This window comes from Clytia hemisphaerica, unplaced genomic scaffold (assembly GCF_902728285.1).
Source record: "Clytia hemisphaerica strain Z4C2 unplaced genomic scaffold, Clytia hemisphaerica genome assembly, whole genome shotgun sequence".
In the NCBI taxonomy this organism is placed as follows: Eukaryota; Metazoa; Cnidaria; class Hydrozoa; order Leptothecata; family Clytiidae; genus Clytia; species Clytia hemisphaerica.
Genome location: NW_027103760.1, coordinates 37,751 through 56,528, shown reverse-complemented (window position 1 = coordinate 56,528; position 18,778 = coordinate 37,751). Strand labels below are relative to the sequence as shown.

Genomic DNA, 18,778 nt, shown 5'->3' with positions numbered 1-18,778 from the left:
ACCATTTTCTGTCAAAATTTTCGCTGAAGCTCAGAATCATGTCAAACCATTTTTTTTATAAGATAGGAACAAACTATATAAGAACATAAGGCTTCGATGGTCAAAATGTTAAGAACAAGTTAAGAACATTTTAAGGCTTTGCAGACTCTAAAACACCCGATTTCTTAGGAAATCTCAAATTAAATCTAAAAAATTTAAGAACAAAATTTTTTGAAATTTGCTGATTTCAAATCTGAGTTCAAATTTTGTGTATCTCTCTTGGAGTTGGATAAAATATGACCAAAAACAGCAAAAATGATCAACTTCACAGTGATGTAATAGTAGGGGGAATTTTGTTCGATTTTTTGGAATCGCTCGACTGTTTTGTTAGAAGCACTTGTTATACATTTTTGGAAAGCTAAGGGGTAGGGGAATCGAAATTACTGTTTCCAATTTTTTTTCGGACACTTTGGTGTGATTTTCGGACAAATATGACGGTCTCAGGCAAAAATCATTGGGTTAAAAATTAATGAAAATTTTAGCTCGAGAAAACAGAGACCTGTTGTATATTTTTGGAAAGCTCTCAAAAAATTAAGATTAGAGATATATTGCAAGTATAGGTGATTTCTGTACCTAACTCGAGATATTAACCCTTGAAAACCGCTATTTTGTCCAGTTTTTGCGCTTTTTGAAGCTCTAATTCGAACCTCTATTGTACTAATTTTTCTGTAATTTGATCTAAAATACTGGTCCCGTTAGTTGCAAAGTCACATGAAGAAATACACTTTATAATTCTGATCTTTCTCTAATTCAAATGACATTTTTGGGTTGCTGAAGATCGAATCAGAGAGAGTAAACTGTACTTAGTTAACAAGAACCAGAAAAGAAGGAAAACACCCCTGTGTCACAGACCCACTGAGACTCCAGCCCCACTGGAAAATTTGACAAGAATTCCGTCCCCGGTGGGAAAATGTCCTGGAATTTCAGCCCCACTGGCAATTTGATTTCTAAAAATTGCACTCCTCATCCCCGCTGGATTTTTTAACCTTGGAACAATAAAATTTCTAGTAGGATTTTAGTAGGAATTTTTATCCCCAATGGGAAAAAAAGGTCCACCGGAGCTGTGAGACAGTGGTGTAGGGAAGAACACCAGCGTAAAAAAAATTAAAATTTTCCCGATATTTTGCCCTAATTTTAAAAACAAAATTTGTTGTCGATCTCATTCCTCCTATGAAACGAGTGCGGTCCTTGCGAAACCGAGATTGCATATTCGTCAGATCGTTTGTTATCCCTTAATAGCTTCAGCGTGGTGTGCAAAAAATAATGAAGACCTCATCTCAGGTCGTCAGGTTAATGAAGGATGAAGGCTCAACCAGCTTGCAATTCTCAGAAATAAAAAAGTTTCAATGAAATAACGTCGTAAGATGCACAGACTTCTCAATCAATAATTAGAAATCCATAAAATTACGATTACATTTAACGATTTAACACACCTGTTTGAAGGAAGCTCATTATTCTGCCTTAATAATATTAATAAATCCCAGAGGAATCATAAAAGCTGAAGATTTGTAAGATAAAGATAAAGTGTTTACTAGTAAAGTGTCGTCACAGTTCGAATTTCAGTAGAAGAAGCCAAATGTAATCACCCACGCTCACGGAAAGAATAGAGTGAGTGAGTGTGACCACCAACGGCACATTTAATATTCTCTTTTTAATAACTTTTTGTATCTCTCCCCAAGTGGTCATTTTGAAAAACCCGCAGTTCTAACCCGCAAAATCGAGGACGGTAAAAGTGCTGATTTACCGTCGTCCTCAGTTGGTCAGGATCTAGCCAAATTAGAACCTTACCGTCTTCGTCACTGAAAAACACACATACATAAACTCGGCATTATCTGATATTTGGTGGCGTATTGACGGCCGCTCGCGCTAAAGCTTTAAAAGAGCGGGCCAATTTACCAAGTCAATTTACCATGATCAAGTTAAAATATGCTCGACCTGCTTTAGAGCAAAGCATGCGTGTCGTAGTATATTTTCACATTTGGTACCAGAATAGTAGTCATACTGCTTAAAGGTTAAATGAGTGTTGGCATAAATCATGGTTAAATCAAAACAATTGCCCTTTTTCTATGGCAGTAGAAACAAAAGGCGAAAGAATGAAGATGATAATTGCAACTCGATATGTATGCGGTGGCATTTATTATTAATGAAAAACTTCCCCGCGCGGGAAAAGCGGACCGCTTGTCCTTTTCACCGCTTTTCTTTTCATTTAAAAACAACTGCTTACCAAGTAGGCACAGAACAACAAAATTCGATTATTAAAGTATTCATAGATTGCTTTTCCTTTATGCTGATCGCCAACATGAAACAGAAAGTTCAAAACACAAAAACACTGCAAGAGGGGGTAGGTAGAAAACCTGGCCCACCTCTCTGGCCCGGGCCATATGGCCTACCCTTGGCCTACCCTTTGGCCCACCTTACAACTCTAAAAAAGATTTGATTCTTATCATTCTGAAAATCTGCAAACCAATTCTGAGTTTGGACTTTGGTTTTTCTGGCATTTAGAAAAACAACGAGACTGAAATAAACAAAAAAAAATAAAAAGTTTTGAGTCTGCATTTTATACACCTGACATAGATTATTAAGGGGACCCCCGGGAGAGGGTCTGGTTAAGTCCTGTACGGGTGTCAACAACCCCCGTAGCGCTGTTTCTTCAACTTTTCAGGACTTCGGACCCCTTTTTTTCGGAATCTTCACTCAAAAAAACATAAAGTATCAAAACCTGGCGAAAAACTTTAACGTTGACCCGACTCGAACTCGGGATCCCTGGTGCAAGAGCACAATGCGCTACCATTAGGCTGACTTCTGTTGAAATAGATAAAAAAATTTAAGGGTCTTATTCCTATTCCTTGGTCAGATAGACAAGACCTACGTTAAGAATATTTCACCCTCAATTTTGGCACTTTCTTAAAAATAATTGACGCTCTCATCCAAAGTTACACTATTCTTATAAAAAAAAGCGTTTAATTCTTAGAGCATTTAGAAGATTTGACCAATTGTTTGTCGTAAAACGGCTGATGCAATAACGCCAACGCGCTTTATGATGAAATCATAATGAAATTATAGCGCATCCCGACGCACACATATCATTATAACCTGGTTGTCCGAGAATAAAATCGGGGAAAAAAATGTTTGAAGGTGGGCCAAAGGGTGGGCCAAGGGTAGGCCATATGGCCCGGGCCAGAGAGGTGGGCCAGGTTTTCTACCTACCCTGCAAGAGGTCAAAAGCTTGTAAAAATCAAAGTGTCTTTAGCATTATTTTTTTTGAGAGCATGAATCAATTTTTAAAATATTTTTGTGGCAAAAATATATGGGTATTTTAATGTAATGTTTTTGTGAGTTTTGAAAATTCAAGTTAGTCCTTGCCTTTTACAACTTAGCTGGTTTAGACTTTTTTACATTGCACTGGTTAAATCTCTGTCTGGTCGGTCTGGTCTGTCAGAGTTTCTCTGATTTCTCACAACATTCTATTTTTACAAGGGTTTAAACCACAATGATTGATACATGTCATCGACTACTGGATAACAGCAGAGGGATTAAGAATCTTATTTTCTTAACAGCTTATGTTTGTTTATGTTGCATTTCATCCTCGAGTGAAACAGGTAAGGTATTGTTTTGTTTATTATACCTTGATAGCTCTGTCTTGATAGCTGTCTTGATAGATAGCGGCTACACATTGCCATGCCATTGATGTAAAATAATTTTTTTGCCAAGTGAATCAAGTTTGTACGAAGACTAGTCTGGAAATGGCAGAATACACTTTTTCTTGTAAAACCTGTTCGTTTAAAGCCTCATAAAAACATAAGTCAGACAAAAGTTTCAATTCAATTCAAGAAGTATTTTGTCCCTTTTTAAGCCATTTTTCGTGTCTTGATTTGCAAAAGTTTATTTTTGGGAATAAATTTTTTCTTCCAATTCATGAAATTAAACGTCACTTAACTTTCTCTCTCAAAAGTTTCCGTTTGAGAAAATTTGTACACTTAATATCCTATTTCTAAAGAAGGGTGACACATTACAGTTGTTGGGTATATTGATTGAAATGAAATTAGACCAAATTACGGTAAGTTGTTTTAGAGAACGCAACAACCTATTGAATAACTAATTACTCCACAACAGTTACCTAGAGACAAGATAATTTATCACGTTATATATACGTAATGTATGTGGAGAATTCGTTATTCAATTCTATTTCTATAAATTAATCCAAAGGGTAGATATGTACATTTTCCCGGATATATCAATAAGCCGTCGCGTTTTCCAAAACGACTATCAAGCCATGTTTTTGTTTAAACATGCAAATTGGTATTATGAACTTACTTCTTTTTTGAAAGAAAATGGTTGGTGGTTTTTATCAGGCAAATTATATAGAGGATTTTAGACTATTTTTCTCTTAAAGAAAATTGACTTTTCATGCAAAAATTACTCCAAATGCTTGTTTAAAAATTTAAAATAAAAAAAAAAGCTCATAGCTCTAACTTCTACCATCAACTGCTCCAACTTGGGACTATCTTACGCAACATGGGACGGCCATTCCACTACCATTTCACTGAACCTCCAAAGTCATTTGATTTGAGTTTAATGAACCGCGTATTAAAAAATACACAATTTCTCTTTCGCATCGAGTAGGCTTTTAAATCGAAATATGAAAAAAATCCGTAGTGGAACACGCACGAGTGTCCGGAACGAAGAAGACCAAATTAGTGGCAAAACAATGGAGCGTTTGACGTCAATCGCGTGGCAAGTTACACACTTGCTATTTGTTAATCCCATTGGGCGGTAGGCGGTTTGGCGACGGGCGCTCTCTAATTCTCCATTCGGCGTCCGGTTATTTTGAATGAAAACAAAAGTTAAAAAGGGCGAGCTATCAGTGAAAGTTATCGTGACATGTTATGACAGAAAGTATCATTGATAAACTTGGTGGAGTTATCAAAACAAATTTGTTGTCCAAAGAGATTTAACAGTTAGTGAAAATACAGGCCAGATATCAACAAGTCCCATGTTGCGTACACTCGTCCCAAGTTAGAGCAGTTGACGGTAGCTCTTGTGGTTCAAAATTGTCAAATTTTCACTCTGGAAAAGTAAACTTGCATTATGGTTTACATCAGTGAAGGCAGGCCTTTGATATTCTTGATACGATTTTATCAGCTTTTTAGCAATTTTTTCCTCACTAACCTTTTTACTTTGAAGGAAGATAGAATGAGTTTTGCGGCTTTCTGAAAAAAGTACATTTCATAAATTTTTTTTCTCATATTTATGGGTCTATTCCCAATCTCAAAATACATCTTTTCACAGCTTTTTGTCAATGGATTTTTTTGGCGTTCTTCCTCCAAAGAGTGATCACTTTTGTTTTCCCCTTGTGCACCCAAGAGAAAACTGATAAACTCCTGTCATATATGGGCAATTAAAAATGAGGCAGCGATCTTGCGGGCGCTAAGTTTCTACCTTCTTTTGTATCCATGATAGAATTATCTTAATTTGGGGGTGTAAAAATGATAAGGGATCTCATTTTGTAAGAATCAAAATGATAAAGATGGTATTGAATAATATCATCAACATGAAAAATATGAACAATCTGATTGGCTAAAACGCGTACATAAACGCTGTATTTCATATCGTACAGTAAAAATACAAGACCGCGTCTGGTAAGGGTCTGGTAAGTGGGAGATCATATTTTGTACAATTTTATGATTAGATAGGTTTTCTCTTCGCTTCCAATACACAACAACTTATAAAAAAATTTTATAAAAAGATTGTTTTGATCTTTTTAATGACCATTCGATTCTTATTTCTAGTAGGTGATAATTCTTTAAACCTAAGTCTCATAAAACCTGGCAATGTTTTATTTTTAATGATTAGGTTTTTGGATTTATCAAGCTTTATGATGATGTCTTCATAAATTAATACACAATATTTTATTAGGAAAGGAAATCTCTTTTCTAATAACTTGTTTGTTGTTCACGGAGAAAAGGTCCCAGTCCAGTTTAACTTTTAGAGAAAAATATTTTGCACTTTACTAAGACTTCCTTCATCTCCAACTTTATTAAGGAAGATATTCATTTCCTTTTATTTTTAAACTTTTTAAATAATTGATGAATCCGATTTTAAAACACATATTTTGTTCTTTTGGTAGGGTTATCCCTTTCTCTGTTAAGTTGCTTTTCCTTGTAATTCCTTTTCAAAAATAAAATTGAAGAAAATTCCTTCTCTTCCCTTTTCCAAAATTCCTCTAGGTGATTCCAATAGACAAGGGGAAAATAATTCTCAAAAGTTTATAAACAGTTTTCAAAAGAAAAAGAGCATTAAGATCAATAAGCTTTAATGAAATTAATATTCTTCCTTTCTGTGAAATTGTAGTGTTTTAGTTGTCAAATCAATATTTTGAGATTTTCTAAGACAATTCCTACTTTCCCAGCAACCATTTTAAAAGTAACTTAGAAATATTTTTCAATACTCTGAACCGCTAAGAAAAACATTTTTAAGGTCAAATCCTTATCAGAATCAAAGGCTTTAAACCAATACCTGGTTTTTAAATTAAATTTTGTTAAGATTGTTGTAAAAGAGACACAAGACTTGCTTATAGTCTAGAGATTTTTCTCTAATTACGTTATGATATTATGCTCTTATGTCTCTAATGATGCACATTAGATAACATCTTAACCAATTTCCTCTCTGCATTACCTACAAATAATATTATCCCATCATAGTTTCGAAAAGGACATTTTTCTAGATTCCTAGATCCATTTTAAAGAAAGGGTCTGAAGTACAAGTTTTTTTTAGTTAAAATAAAATATAATTATAATCACTTCCCCAGTGATAATGGTTTCTGATTTATCCTGAGTTTTTGCTTTATTAATCGTACCATTGAAAAGGTATTTTACATCAACTGGAATGACGTATTGTATTGTATTAATTTTCCTGATCTCTCTAATACACAGTACTACGTAGTGATCAATGGAGTATATAATGTGTGTTTCTACTATATATAAGAAAGTTTAAGAATCTTATAGCCTGGCCTCTCTAAATACAATATACTATGCAAAGTCTCAGAATCTAATTTTCTAAGATGAATAAGTTTTTGATCTAAGTAGAAGGCTTTTTAAAACAGCCAGGAACTAATTTGATATTAAAGAGTTATTCTAAAATTTCTTATATCTTATCTTATGAACATGTCTCACAGGTCTAATGAATGATACACATTATTATTATCATGATTGTGGTATTTTAAGTATTGAGGTTTTCTCATCATTGTTTAAAAGCCGAAAGCATCATTTTTATCCAATTTAAATGTTATGTTTCTAATTTGGATTACTCAGTAAAAACCATTGACAAAATAAATTTAAGACATTTTTTTCTTAGTGTGTTCTCTTTTACGTATTTTTGGTCTATTTTTAGAAGATGGAGCTATGAATGATTTTGCAATCAATTTGGGTTCATGAAATATACAAAGTCTATCAGTTTCTTTCCTCTTCTTAAAGGCTGTCCTAAACCATCAATTTCATCTATTTATAAATCTCATTTTCCTTAATGACTTAATGACATGTTAGTAAATTCAAACATCTGAACTGCATAATTTTTGAGTCCCTCCCAAATGTTTAACTCAATTTTTTAAGTGTCCTTATTACTGAAATTGCTCTAAAATGAAAGTTAACAGCTTTCTTTCAAGATCTTTGGCCTCCAATAACTGAGACTAAGTAAATAAAAAAATCTCAGGTTCTCTCACAAGCAGAGGAGATTATGAACAATTTAGGAGCTATACTGCAGTGCTCCCCACAGTGTGATAAATAACTGAAAGGCTCTTTTAGAGGCCATTTTCTAACCTTCCCAAGAGAAGTTGATGAAAATAGAATACCCTTTTTTGTTTTCTTATTCACGTTTCCAAACACATTTCAAATGTTAGGGATCTTCGACAAAAAACTTTCAAATTTTTTATCGGCATTGAGCCGATAAGGGGGTGGGGGGTCCAACTACATACCGATAAAAAAACAAGTATTGAGACAAAAATCCTTTCAGCCAATTTCTTTCTGATTTCGTCCACAAACTCCACTGAAAGCATATGATTTCACTTGCTTTCAGCTTTGCGCGCAAATTCGCAACTTTAAAAGTACAGTTTTGAAATAGCTTTGATAAAAAACTCTTTTTTCATTGGCCAGCGCGCTGCCTTTTCCTTCGAAATGTTGCGACTTCATCCCGTCATTTTAACTTTCGTTTTGATTAACAATATCAATGCGGGTATGAACAAACTCCATGTTGGTGCACAAATAGACAAAAATTCAACGATGACGGTTGGGAAGGCGATGGCGGACAAGATTGGAGGAAATTGTGTTTTCGAAGATGTAAAAGTTGGATTTGAAAAATTTGGCCGATAAGAGCAAGGGGGGGGAGGGGGTCTGAAGCTTATCAGCCCAATGCCGATAAAAAATTCGAAAGTTTTTTGTCGAAGACCCAGGAAGACCCCTTACTTTCAATCCAGCATTTGAGCAAAACCCATTTCTATGGCTATATCTCATCGGCTCCCTATTTTGATTTTAAAGATAACTATCGATTTTATTAAATGTTAGTTTTCCTTAATACATATGATATGAACTGATCAAAGTCTTTCTCAATATACCGAGTTGTCCAGAAAAAACTTTGGACGTTTGTTGGCTTCTTGAGACGAAAAAATTCTTCAACAACCCTGAAAATACTTTTATTAGAGTTATAACTTTTTAAATTTGGTCGAGTCTTTTTACAGTTTTACAGTTATAGCTTTTCAAAGTCAAAATTCACTTTTCGAAAAGTGGAAAAATACACCAAAAAAGGGGGATCAAAATAGGCTCTTTTCTTTGTTTTTATCTTGAAATTTTTTGGAATTTTTGGGAATTCTTTAAGTACTGCCAAATTTGTCAAGAAACTATTCTGTTTAGAGCAAATAATTACTTAAAGCTTTAAATGATTAATTAGGTTGTAAAACTCATTAAATTGTCTCTTTTATTGGTTAATTGATGAAATTTAATCCCCTCTTTTTTGACGTATTTTTGCACATTTTTAAAAGTGAATTTTGACCAGTTTTGACTTTGAAAAGCTACAATTCTAAAACTTCTCAACAAAATTATAAAAGTTAAACCTCAAAATCTAAGCTAGACTATCATCTATCTAATAAAAGTATTTTGAAGAGTTTGTTCGGTCTCAAGAAGCCAACAAACGTCCGTTTATCAAAAAGATTGATAATTTTCACTCCTGATTATCTTTTCAACAAGCACAAAACCACTATCCAACTTTTCCGAGTTTTACCAAAAGTATAGTCTTTTTGTTTCTGCTGCAGATTATATTGAGATAGATTTTAGAGAGTGCCGTTCAGTTTTGCTATTTTTAAAATAATTTTTCTTTTTTTGTTTCTTTATAGCCACTGTTACATTTGTAAAAGCTGGGAAAAATGATATCAAAGAAGTTGGTGTATCAGACACAAATGTTGTATTTAATTGGGACTTCAATCTCGATGACCCAGATGCCCTCAAAACAATCACTTTTGGCTTCTACAAGTCTGATGGAACTAAATTCTTTTTTGCTATCAAGGATAAAGGGAAAGATTACAGTATTCGAGATAAATTATCAGCTAGTGACAAGAATAATTTTATTGTTGACATCAATGATACTTCAACAGCAAGGCTGACATTAAAAGAGATTTTCTTGAATCAGAATAACAGAAAATTCTCTTGTATGGTAGAACTCCTGAATGGAAATAGTATCATTTCCAATGTGGTTTTAAAAGTTTACGGTAAGATTTGAATGATTACTTTATTAGTTCCTTACCACCATTTTGGTCTGAAAAATTGAGTTTCAATGCAGCAGTGATATTAAATGTGGACCACCATGGTTGGATGACAAAGAATTTTTTTGCCCTCTAAACGTCCTAAATAGGTGGTGTTTTCATGCATCTTAGCCCAAAAATTTTCTCATTTCTCTACTTTGCATTATTTAACATTTCTTTTTTTCACAAAATTGAGTTTGAAATCTCAATTTGAAATTGGGTTTTTGTCAACAAATATACAGTGATAGAAAAGTGCTTGAAAAATACCCTGTCTGGGACCGACCATGGTTAACCCTTACAAGTAGTACAGTGTGTCCCAAAAAAAATTGGACAAATCTCTATAAAGTATAAAGAGAAAGCTTTCAAAAAGAATGTTCTGGGTTGAAAATTGAAAAAATAATTGGGCTATTCCAGAAAGAGTTTGTACTCCCTATGTTGAGGAGGTGTGACGTCCAGGGTGGTCTGGAAAATAAAAATTCCAGGGTGGTCTGGTTTTTTGAATGATAAAATCCAGGGTGGTCAGTAAAATCGGGTTGAAAATCCAGGGTGGTCAGTATAAAGAGGTTGAAAATTCAGGGTGGTCAAAGAAGTGGGGGCCCAAGGGGGTCCTGAAAAATTTGCACAAAATCCAGGGTGTCACGGGTTGGTCTAAAAAGCAGGGTAGCCAATTGGGGTAGCCAATTGGGCTAGGTTATGGGGTACCTAAATATTTTACAGACCAGAATAGAAATACCGAAAATGAATACATAGAACCAAATTTTACTGACCAGGGAGTATGAATCTGATTGATACTTAGATTGATCATGTATGATTCCAAAGATAAACAAAGATATAAATTACCACGTGTTAATGCACGAGGAGTAAGAAATAGAGCTTCATTATAATAGAGCTATTTCAAAAGACTTTTTGTACCTATTATAAGCTGCCATATTTAAAAATTTTGAAAGGAATTAATTGTTTGAAACATCTAAACATGATTTAAATTAAACAATAGATTCAATAACAAAGGATTGTTAAGATATGACAAGATTAGAGATCATATGGCCCAAAGGCCATTCCAAAGCTATTATCATCGAATTACAGCTTCACAGAAATAACAATTAAAAACATAAATAAAATCTAAATCTAAATTATTAGAAACTGTTTTGTATATATTTTTTATTCGAGTCTGTAAATTTTCAAACAAAGCCAATAAGGAAGACAAAATGGCGCCAGGTCTCTTGAGAAGTAACAAAGTTCAGTACCTTTGGAAAAAAGGCTATTGTGGTTGAAGTTCGAAAGGAATCTTAAATTTTATTACATGGAATCATTAACAAGATGTTGTAATAGTTATTTCCACATGGAAACAGGTTTCAGATTTCAAAAGTTTAGGCAAAAAGAAGTACCCCATAACCTAGCCCAATTGGCTACCCCATTGGCTACCCTGCTTTTTAGACCAACCCGGGTGTCACCTTTAAAAAAAAGATCTCCTCAACATAGGGGGTACAATTTATTTCTGGAATAACCCAATTAGAAAGTAGTCTATTTTCTACCAATATTTTTCTTTCAGTTCCTCCAACCATTATTCATAAAAGTGGAACGTTCAAATCATTGAAAGAAGGAGAACCATTAATATTAGAATGTAAAGCTAGTGCTGAACCCAAAGCACTAATCCAGTGGAGATCAACTTCAAACAAAGTTTTGCCATATAACAATGCAACAGGAGAGCTGGAAATATTATCTGTCAGTCGGAATGATTCTGGAAATTATACATGCACTGCATCAAATCTCGCTGGAAATGCAACAATCACAATTCAAATCCAAGTTCAGTGTAAGTGGAACAACAAAAATCAAATTCTATTATTCAAACCCCTGCTGGATTTCTAGAAAATTTTGAATTCTATAAACCTCTTTGTATTTTGGTCTTTAATTTCAGAGACTTTCATTGGAATAGGCCTATGAAAAAACAGTGAACTGCGAGCTTATGAGATGAAAAACCCATTTTTTTATTATATCCATTATATGCGGAATCTGTATTGAAGAACTTCAAAGCAGACCTCCAATGAGGGCAGATCTTCTTACAAGACTTGCATAATAACCAGGATCTACTCGGACTGGAATGTGGACATACACATACTATTTTCCCTAAACCAGCAATCTCTTCAGCTCTTTCTACCATTTTTAGACACGGAATTAACCTCTTCCAGGCAAAGGTTTTGTTAGACATAGTAATCACTGGAAAATATAAACACAGAGTTTACAGCCATACAGGCTAATTTATAACTTTATTTGCTATGACCGTGAAATACCAAAGGTTTGGAGCTGGCCACCATAATGTCAGTACACAGAAAAAAAAATCAACAGCTATTTGTTTTGAATGTATTTTACTTTTGCTCGTGTAGGACGCACCAGATATTTTGCCCATCTCAACGAAACGAATAGGGACCTACATGAAGAATCCTGATCCAATCTATTTGCGGTGTATTGTGGATGCGGTGCCGCCGGCTGTCTTCAAGTGGAGCGATCCTAAAGGCAACCAAGTCAGCGAAGAACCTACATATATTATACAAGACCCAGACGAGGATAAATATTTTGGTACATACACATGTAGAGCTAGTAATATAGTTCATTTTAGCGATCACACTGTGGAGGTTATAAAAATTGGTAAGTGAAATTAAAACTAGTTTAGACTTTTCGCCCTTGCCTAATCTTACTGTAAATCTGTGACCTGCGACCATACTGCATTGGTAGAGTATCCGGCTACGGTGCGCAAGGTTGTGGGTTCAAGTCGCAGCCGGGTCATATCAAAGATTCCCAAAATGGTCCTTGATGCCTCTCTACTTGATGCTCAGCAATTAAGAGAAGGATTAAGGGTAAGTAGAGCAATCCAGGGAGAAAGAGTGGCGCCCTCCCCTACCTGGGTAGACAGCTAATGAATAAGGAGCCCCCGGGATCTTCATCAATACGATGTAGCAAACCGTATTGATGCTTCGACAGGCTTTGGTAATGTTCGCTTTTTTTAGCGTACGGTTATCAGACACTGCCCTCTACCAATGCAGTATGGTTGCTCTAAGCTAGGTACAAACTTCTAATGAATGAATTAAAAGAATTTAAGAATTTCGCAATTTTTTCTAAGGTAATCCTGAGCAAGTGACGTTAACAACAAAAACGGTCAATGCAAGAACAGCCACCTTCGATATGAAAATTCCAACAGACACTGGCAAAAGTGAGCTAAAGGATACAATTAAGATTGTGTACCAAGACACCAAAACAGGTCTGATTCAACAGAAGGTTCTGATTGGTTTAGGGAGATCCACTATCCAATTGGACAAGTTGACACCTTATACAGATTATGATTTGAATGTAACCGTGGAAAATGAATACTTCTCTAGCACTGGTCAGAAGTTAGCTTTCAAGACGCTTGAAGCTGGTAAGCATTGATATGCGTTTAAATTCTGTGTTGAAAGTTCTTTCTTCTAATCCTTTTCAGAGGGATTTCCTTCATCTCAGTGAAGTAAAACACAGTTGTCTTTCCGTCTTTCTAAACTCTGCATAAGATTCATCAAAATTTCAAGAATTTATGGTGTGTGAAATCTATTTTCCATCTCGGATGAAAATCTTGCAATAGCATTCCGCAATCAGAAAGTCTGTACACAGACCCGATATCTACGACTATCTTATTACACAAATATTGCTAGGCAAGTATTCAACGGCCTTGAAGTTTTAATTAAAGGGGTTTGAATTAATACGAATTTTTTTAGTTCGTGTTGATTACATGACTACTTATTTTCGTGTAATAAGGTAATTTCAAAATTCAGTGCAGTAGAGAGTCTGTTGCTATTGTCTTTACTGACCTGAGATTTTCAATACGATCGCTGCGATGGAGTTTGGGTAAGAGAGAAGTGTTTCTATTTATAAAACATACTTCATCGCAGAGGTTTCCGTAGGGAGATTTTTTATCAAACAGACAATGCGCACAGAGTGTACTACGAAACGATAAATGTGACATATACAGTAAATCCTCATAATGTCATTCTCACTGTCCTCATTTAAATCTCTCTAATATTATCTTCTCTAGTGCCTGGTATACCTTCCAACATCACCATTGATAGCACCGTATCCTCAATCACCATCAACTGGCAACCACCAACAAATCCTAACGGAGTTATCACCAAATTCATTTATAAATTCTACAAGAACATTGACCCTATCAATGACACAGAAATCGAAGTCTCCTCTTCAGTTCTCAATAAGACATTCAATAACCTCGGCACAGCTTATCAACAATATGCTTTTCGCATCAGAGCTGTTAATAAAGCTGGAGAAGGGGATTGGACACCAGTTTTGACACGTTACACTGACCCTGAACGTGAGTATTTTACTACAGTAGAATACACGTTTTTTATAAGAACATTCAAAATTTTTTGAAGCCTTTGGATGTTCTTAACTTTTTTAGTTTTAAGCCTAAAAATGTTCTTTAACATGTTCTTATTTTCAACATTTTGAAAGCATTTTTGCCCATTTTCTTTTTAGAAATTGAAAAAAAGGAAAAATGTACGTACGCATTGAGTTTCATGTATGAAATAAAGGTCCGAACCAAAATTTGAAATTTTCTTCAACCGAGGGGGAATGAAAAAGTACGTACTTACCAAGGGGGTATAGCCATTTGCGTACGCTTGGCGTACAGGGGGGAGGGGTTACTCGATTTTCGACATTTTAGTGCTTACTTACTTTTTGGAGGAACCCCTAGTCCACCATTTCAGTCTCGAGCGACCGTAGTGTAGTGGTAGAGCATCCGCATACGGTGCGTAAGGTTGTGGGTTCAACCCCCAGCCGGGTCATACCAAAGATTCTCAAAATGGTACTTGATGCCTCTCTGCTTGATGCTCAACAATTAAGAGAAGGATCAAGGGTAAGTGGAGCAATCCAGGGAGAAAGAGTGGCGCCCTCTCCTACCTTCGGGTAGACAGCTATCGAAAGAGGAGCCTTCGGGTCGCCTCCGACTGCGGTCGCAGACTTACTACTTACAGTCTCTATAGAGAGTTTTTTTTAATTGTGCACCTTTCTTTTGTAGCTCCATCGTCACCCCGTAACCTGACTGTAACTACCTCCATCCAACTACAAAAACACTACCTCAATATTAACTGGAAACCACCGATCAAGGGAAGCAACACTATCACTAAATACGAAATCAAAATCAATACAACCTCTTTAGAAGATAATTCAAACCTTCAGCCTTTTACTCACACGGCAAACGCTAAGTCAATACCACAACGAAACTATAAGATTGCCACTAAGCCATATTCGAAAGCTTTTGTTTGGGTTCGTGAAGGCGGTGGTGATAAACCGGTTTGGGGATCGTTTGCAGGACCTTTTGAAGTGACCACGCCTCAAGGAGGTAATTGTCAAGATTGAGTCAATAAATCACACTTGATAATTATGGGTAATCAGAAGATACAAATAGTGGTGGGGAAAACATCCTCCACATTGCCCGATGATCAGGAAAAATCTCTCTAAACGTAGCCAAACGTAAATCTCGTGATCTAAGCCACAATAAACTTCAAATATGAATATCACTGGGTCGATAAACACAAACTTATTTAGATTGAGTCAATATTTCGAAAGAGGATTCAGGCCAAACAGGCCAAATTTTAAAAAGACAGAGCAGCGTCCGCTAGGGGTCAAAAGGGCACTTTTTCTCCAATGTTTTCATAAAAAATAGCTTTTTCCACCATTATTTTTCACAATTCCTGAAGGGAAGCGTCCGATAACCGGACGGTAAAAAGGCATTGGAAATGGTCTTAGAAAAATCTCCTCTTTCTCAGTGAACTAGACTGGATTCGCTCACATACAATTCATGTAAAACAAAAATATTGGTTTTGTATGATAAAAGGATCATTGTTATGGGATAATAACATCAGTTTTGGTTCTTCCAAAAAAATTGAATATGGGGGTGGAGGTTATAACATTTTTTGGAAATTTACCCCCGGACATTGTGAATTTTAACCCCTGGACAACGGATCTCACCCCCATGACAAGCATCAGTTGACCCCCCGGACATTCAAAATCACCCCTAATCAGAGCAATTTTGCCCCTAAAATAAGGCAGATTTTTCACTACCCCCTGGACAAAATATCCAATATATCCTCCACCCCTATGTACAAAAATTTTCTGGAAGAGCCCTTTTTAAACTACATTTTTCTGCTACATTACCTTTTGCATATTTTTTACTATATCTGGATAAGTCATATAGTATGCAGATCACTACAGTGAACCGGTGATTTGATATAAATGGGGCAATGACTCATTGTTGTTGTGATGTTAGTGCCAGTTTAGACGGCTGATTTTCAGCCCGATCTAATCTAATTGTTAGAGTAGGCCAAAAGTAAGCACAAAGTTGGCAGTTAAAATCTTTGCTTGAAAAAGATTGAAAGCAGTCATTGCATTGACGTCAAAAAAGGGCCATACATCGACTTTAGCCTGCCAACTTTCTGTCCACTTCAATTCAAAATAAGAATAGGCAGGGGGAAAAGTGGGCTGTCTAAACTAGAGCTTACTCTCACATTTTATCTATTATATTATAATTCATGATATGCACCACTGAAGAGTCTTCTGAGAACTTTTAAAATTTTCCACCCAATACGTCACTCAAACAATAGAAAAAAGTGACGTATGGGGTGGAACAAAAACAGAATAGTTGCATAGTTTCGTGAAGTCATTGCAGTGGTGCATATCATGAATGACAGGGCGAAAAGTGGGCTGTCTAAACTAGAGTTTACTCTTACATTATATCTATTATTAATCTAATACATTTTTCTTAGTACCTACACCTCCATTGAAATTGGTGGTACTGGGCACTACGTCAGACAAGGTTCACCTTCGATGGAATAAACCACAAAAGATCAATGGTGTTCTCCATAAATTCACCATCGAATATCGTAAAAAGAATACGAACGATAGAAAGGTCAGTTTTTTTCAACTCGTGATATTCACGACGTACCTTGGTTTTGCGTTTATCTTACGTTTATCTTACGTTTATCATACGTTTGTCGCTTCGTAGTACACTCTGTGCGCATTTTCTGTTTGATGAAAAAATTCCCGTACGGAGACAATCAGCGATGAAGTTTGATTTATAAATAGCAACACTTCTCTCATCGTCTCCCCTCTCTCACCAACACTCTATCGCAGCAGTCGGTTTGAAAAATCTCAAATGGGAAAAGACAATGACAACAGACCCTCTACGGCAATGAATTTTGAAATAAGCCGTAGATACTGGGTTTGTGTACAGACAAGGGTTTTCCCAGCTATAGAACATTTAAGCTTGAAAATGATGTTATCATCAACATGGAAGGGCCTTCCTGTATTCCAGTATTTAACGGGAAAATGACGAATATTTTGGTATCGAAAGGCCGATTTTCTAGTATTTTTGTACTCCTCGGAACATTTTTGACCGTTATTAGAGAAATTATTCCCATTATCCCGGGATTTTGTACCCTCTTAAGCTCTCCACCTTACCAAACAGGTTGCAAAATTTTGTTTGGAATATCCAAGATGTTCTTCTTAAAACCCGATCACTTCTAGCACGATAGGTCACTCTAACATTTGTTTTTTCTCTCACCTCTAGCAACAATACTTGGCAAGGCAACTTGATACAAACACAACCTTTTTCCATACATTGGATGGCTTGGAATCTCTGTCACCATACTATGTCAACGTGTACGCACATTCTAGATCTGGTGATCGTTCAAACTCCAGTAATGTCGTCACAGCCCTCACTGAAGTGGCCCTAGGTATGAGATTTAGTTTAGACGGCTGACTTTCTGCCTTGCCTTCCCTCTTTTTTGACGAAAGTGGGCAGAACGTGACCTGCGTTTTTTCTATGCAATTAAGAAATGAAAATGAAAAGAGATGAAAAATTTATTCGAACCCCCCCCCCCCCCGTTTATTTGGCACCTAAGAGTAACCGCCGTATCGAGTTGCCAAGACCATTTGTAAAAATCGATTCTTGAGAAAGTCCCTGTTCTGAAAATACTTTGGGTTAACAATCCAAAAGTTTACCCAACAAAGCACCACCACCATGTGTTATTATTTGGATTCGCCGAAACGTCAAGTTGCCAAGAAACACTTGTAAAAATCATTGACAAATTTCCTATTCTGGAAATACTCAAGGTTGACAATCCAAAAGTTCAACCAATGCAACAATCAAACGTGCCAAAACTTTACAAAAATTTGCATAATGTGTTGCGGCACAACCACCAACCTCGTCCCCGTGTATCCCAGGCTTTATTTACGTTACTTATGGACGCCAGAGAATGGAACTTCTCAAAACAATACGCCATTTCGGAGTTCACGACGCCATTTTGTAAGCGGAGCAAATCTAATGGTGGGGGTGCAGTCGGCCTCAACTAGAGAGTCATTTCAGAGAGCCGTAAGCTACGATCTCGGACTATTATCGAGTTGTACCCGACTGAGACGGAGCAAAACAAGCCCCCTAGGGTGATTCCTCCAGCACTCCCTCGTCGTGTCTACACAAAAAGTAAACAAACCTTTAAAAATTCGATTGAAACTTATCCTCAAATAGTCAAAATATAATTTTCCACTTAGAACTAAATCTATCATGGATGTCACTACACAAAACCTAAATATTTCTCTTTTTTAGCTTATCAAGAGTCCTCCATTCTTCATCGTATCTGATTGTTCACATCTAAAAAAACAATGCTGTGACTGGGGTCTTTCTATGTATATAATCATATCAAAGAAAACAGGAATCAAACAAAAGGAGTCTCCTCTAAAGAATTGTTCCGATTCCCTTTTTCTAGGTATTTTCCATTGGAAATTCCCATGCCTCAAAGCAATGATAAATAATATCAGAACATATTTTTGCTAATTATACATCAGTTTGTTATTGTTTTGTACAGAGTTTTATATATTCAACATGAATTTGTGATTAACAAAACAAATACAGCTAAAAACTGC

General features: G+C 35.8%; 2 protein-coding genes across 2 annotated transcripts; both read left to right on the top strand.

Moving 5' to 3' along the window:
* The first annotated feature begins 3,458 nt into the window (after positions 1-3,458).
* LOC136805577 (titin-like) lies at positions 3,459-12,025 on the top strand. The gene is made up of 4 exons (XM_067062141.1): positions 3,459-3,638; positions 9,419-9,790; positions 11,373-11,633; positions 11,988-12,025. The coding sequence occupies exons 1-4, from the start codon at positions 3,530-3,532 to the stop codon at positions 12,023-12,025; spliced, it is 780 nt and encodes a 259-aa protein (XP_066918242.1). The 5' UTR covers positions 3,459-3,529.
* A 183-nt stretch (positions 12,026-12,208) lies between these two features.
* On the top strand, positions 12,209-17,631 carry LOC136805582 (phosphatidylinositol phosphatase PTPRQ-like). Its single transcript, XM_067062146.1, has 6 exons — positions 12,209-12,466; positions 12,939-13,232; positions 13,881-14,171; positions 14,877-15,200; positions 16,624-16,766; positions 17,427-17,631. Exons 1-6 carry the CDS (start codon positions 12,253-12,255, stop codon positions 17,616-17,618), a joined length of 1,458 nt encoding a protein of 485 aa, XP_066918247.1. The 5' UTR covers positions 12,209-12,252; the 3' UTR covers positions 17,619-17,631.
* The last annotated feature ends 1,147 nt before the right edge of the window (positions 17,632-18,778 follow it).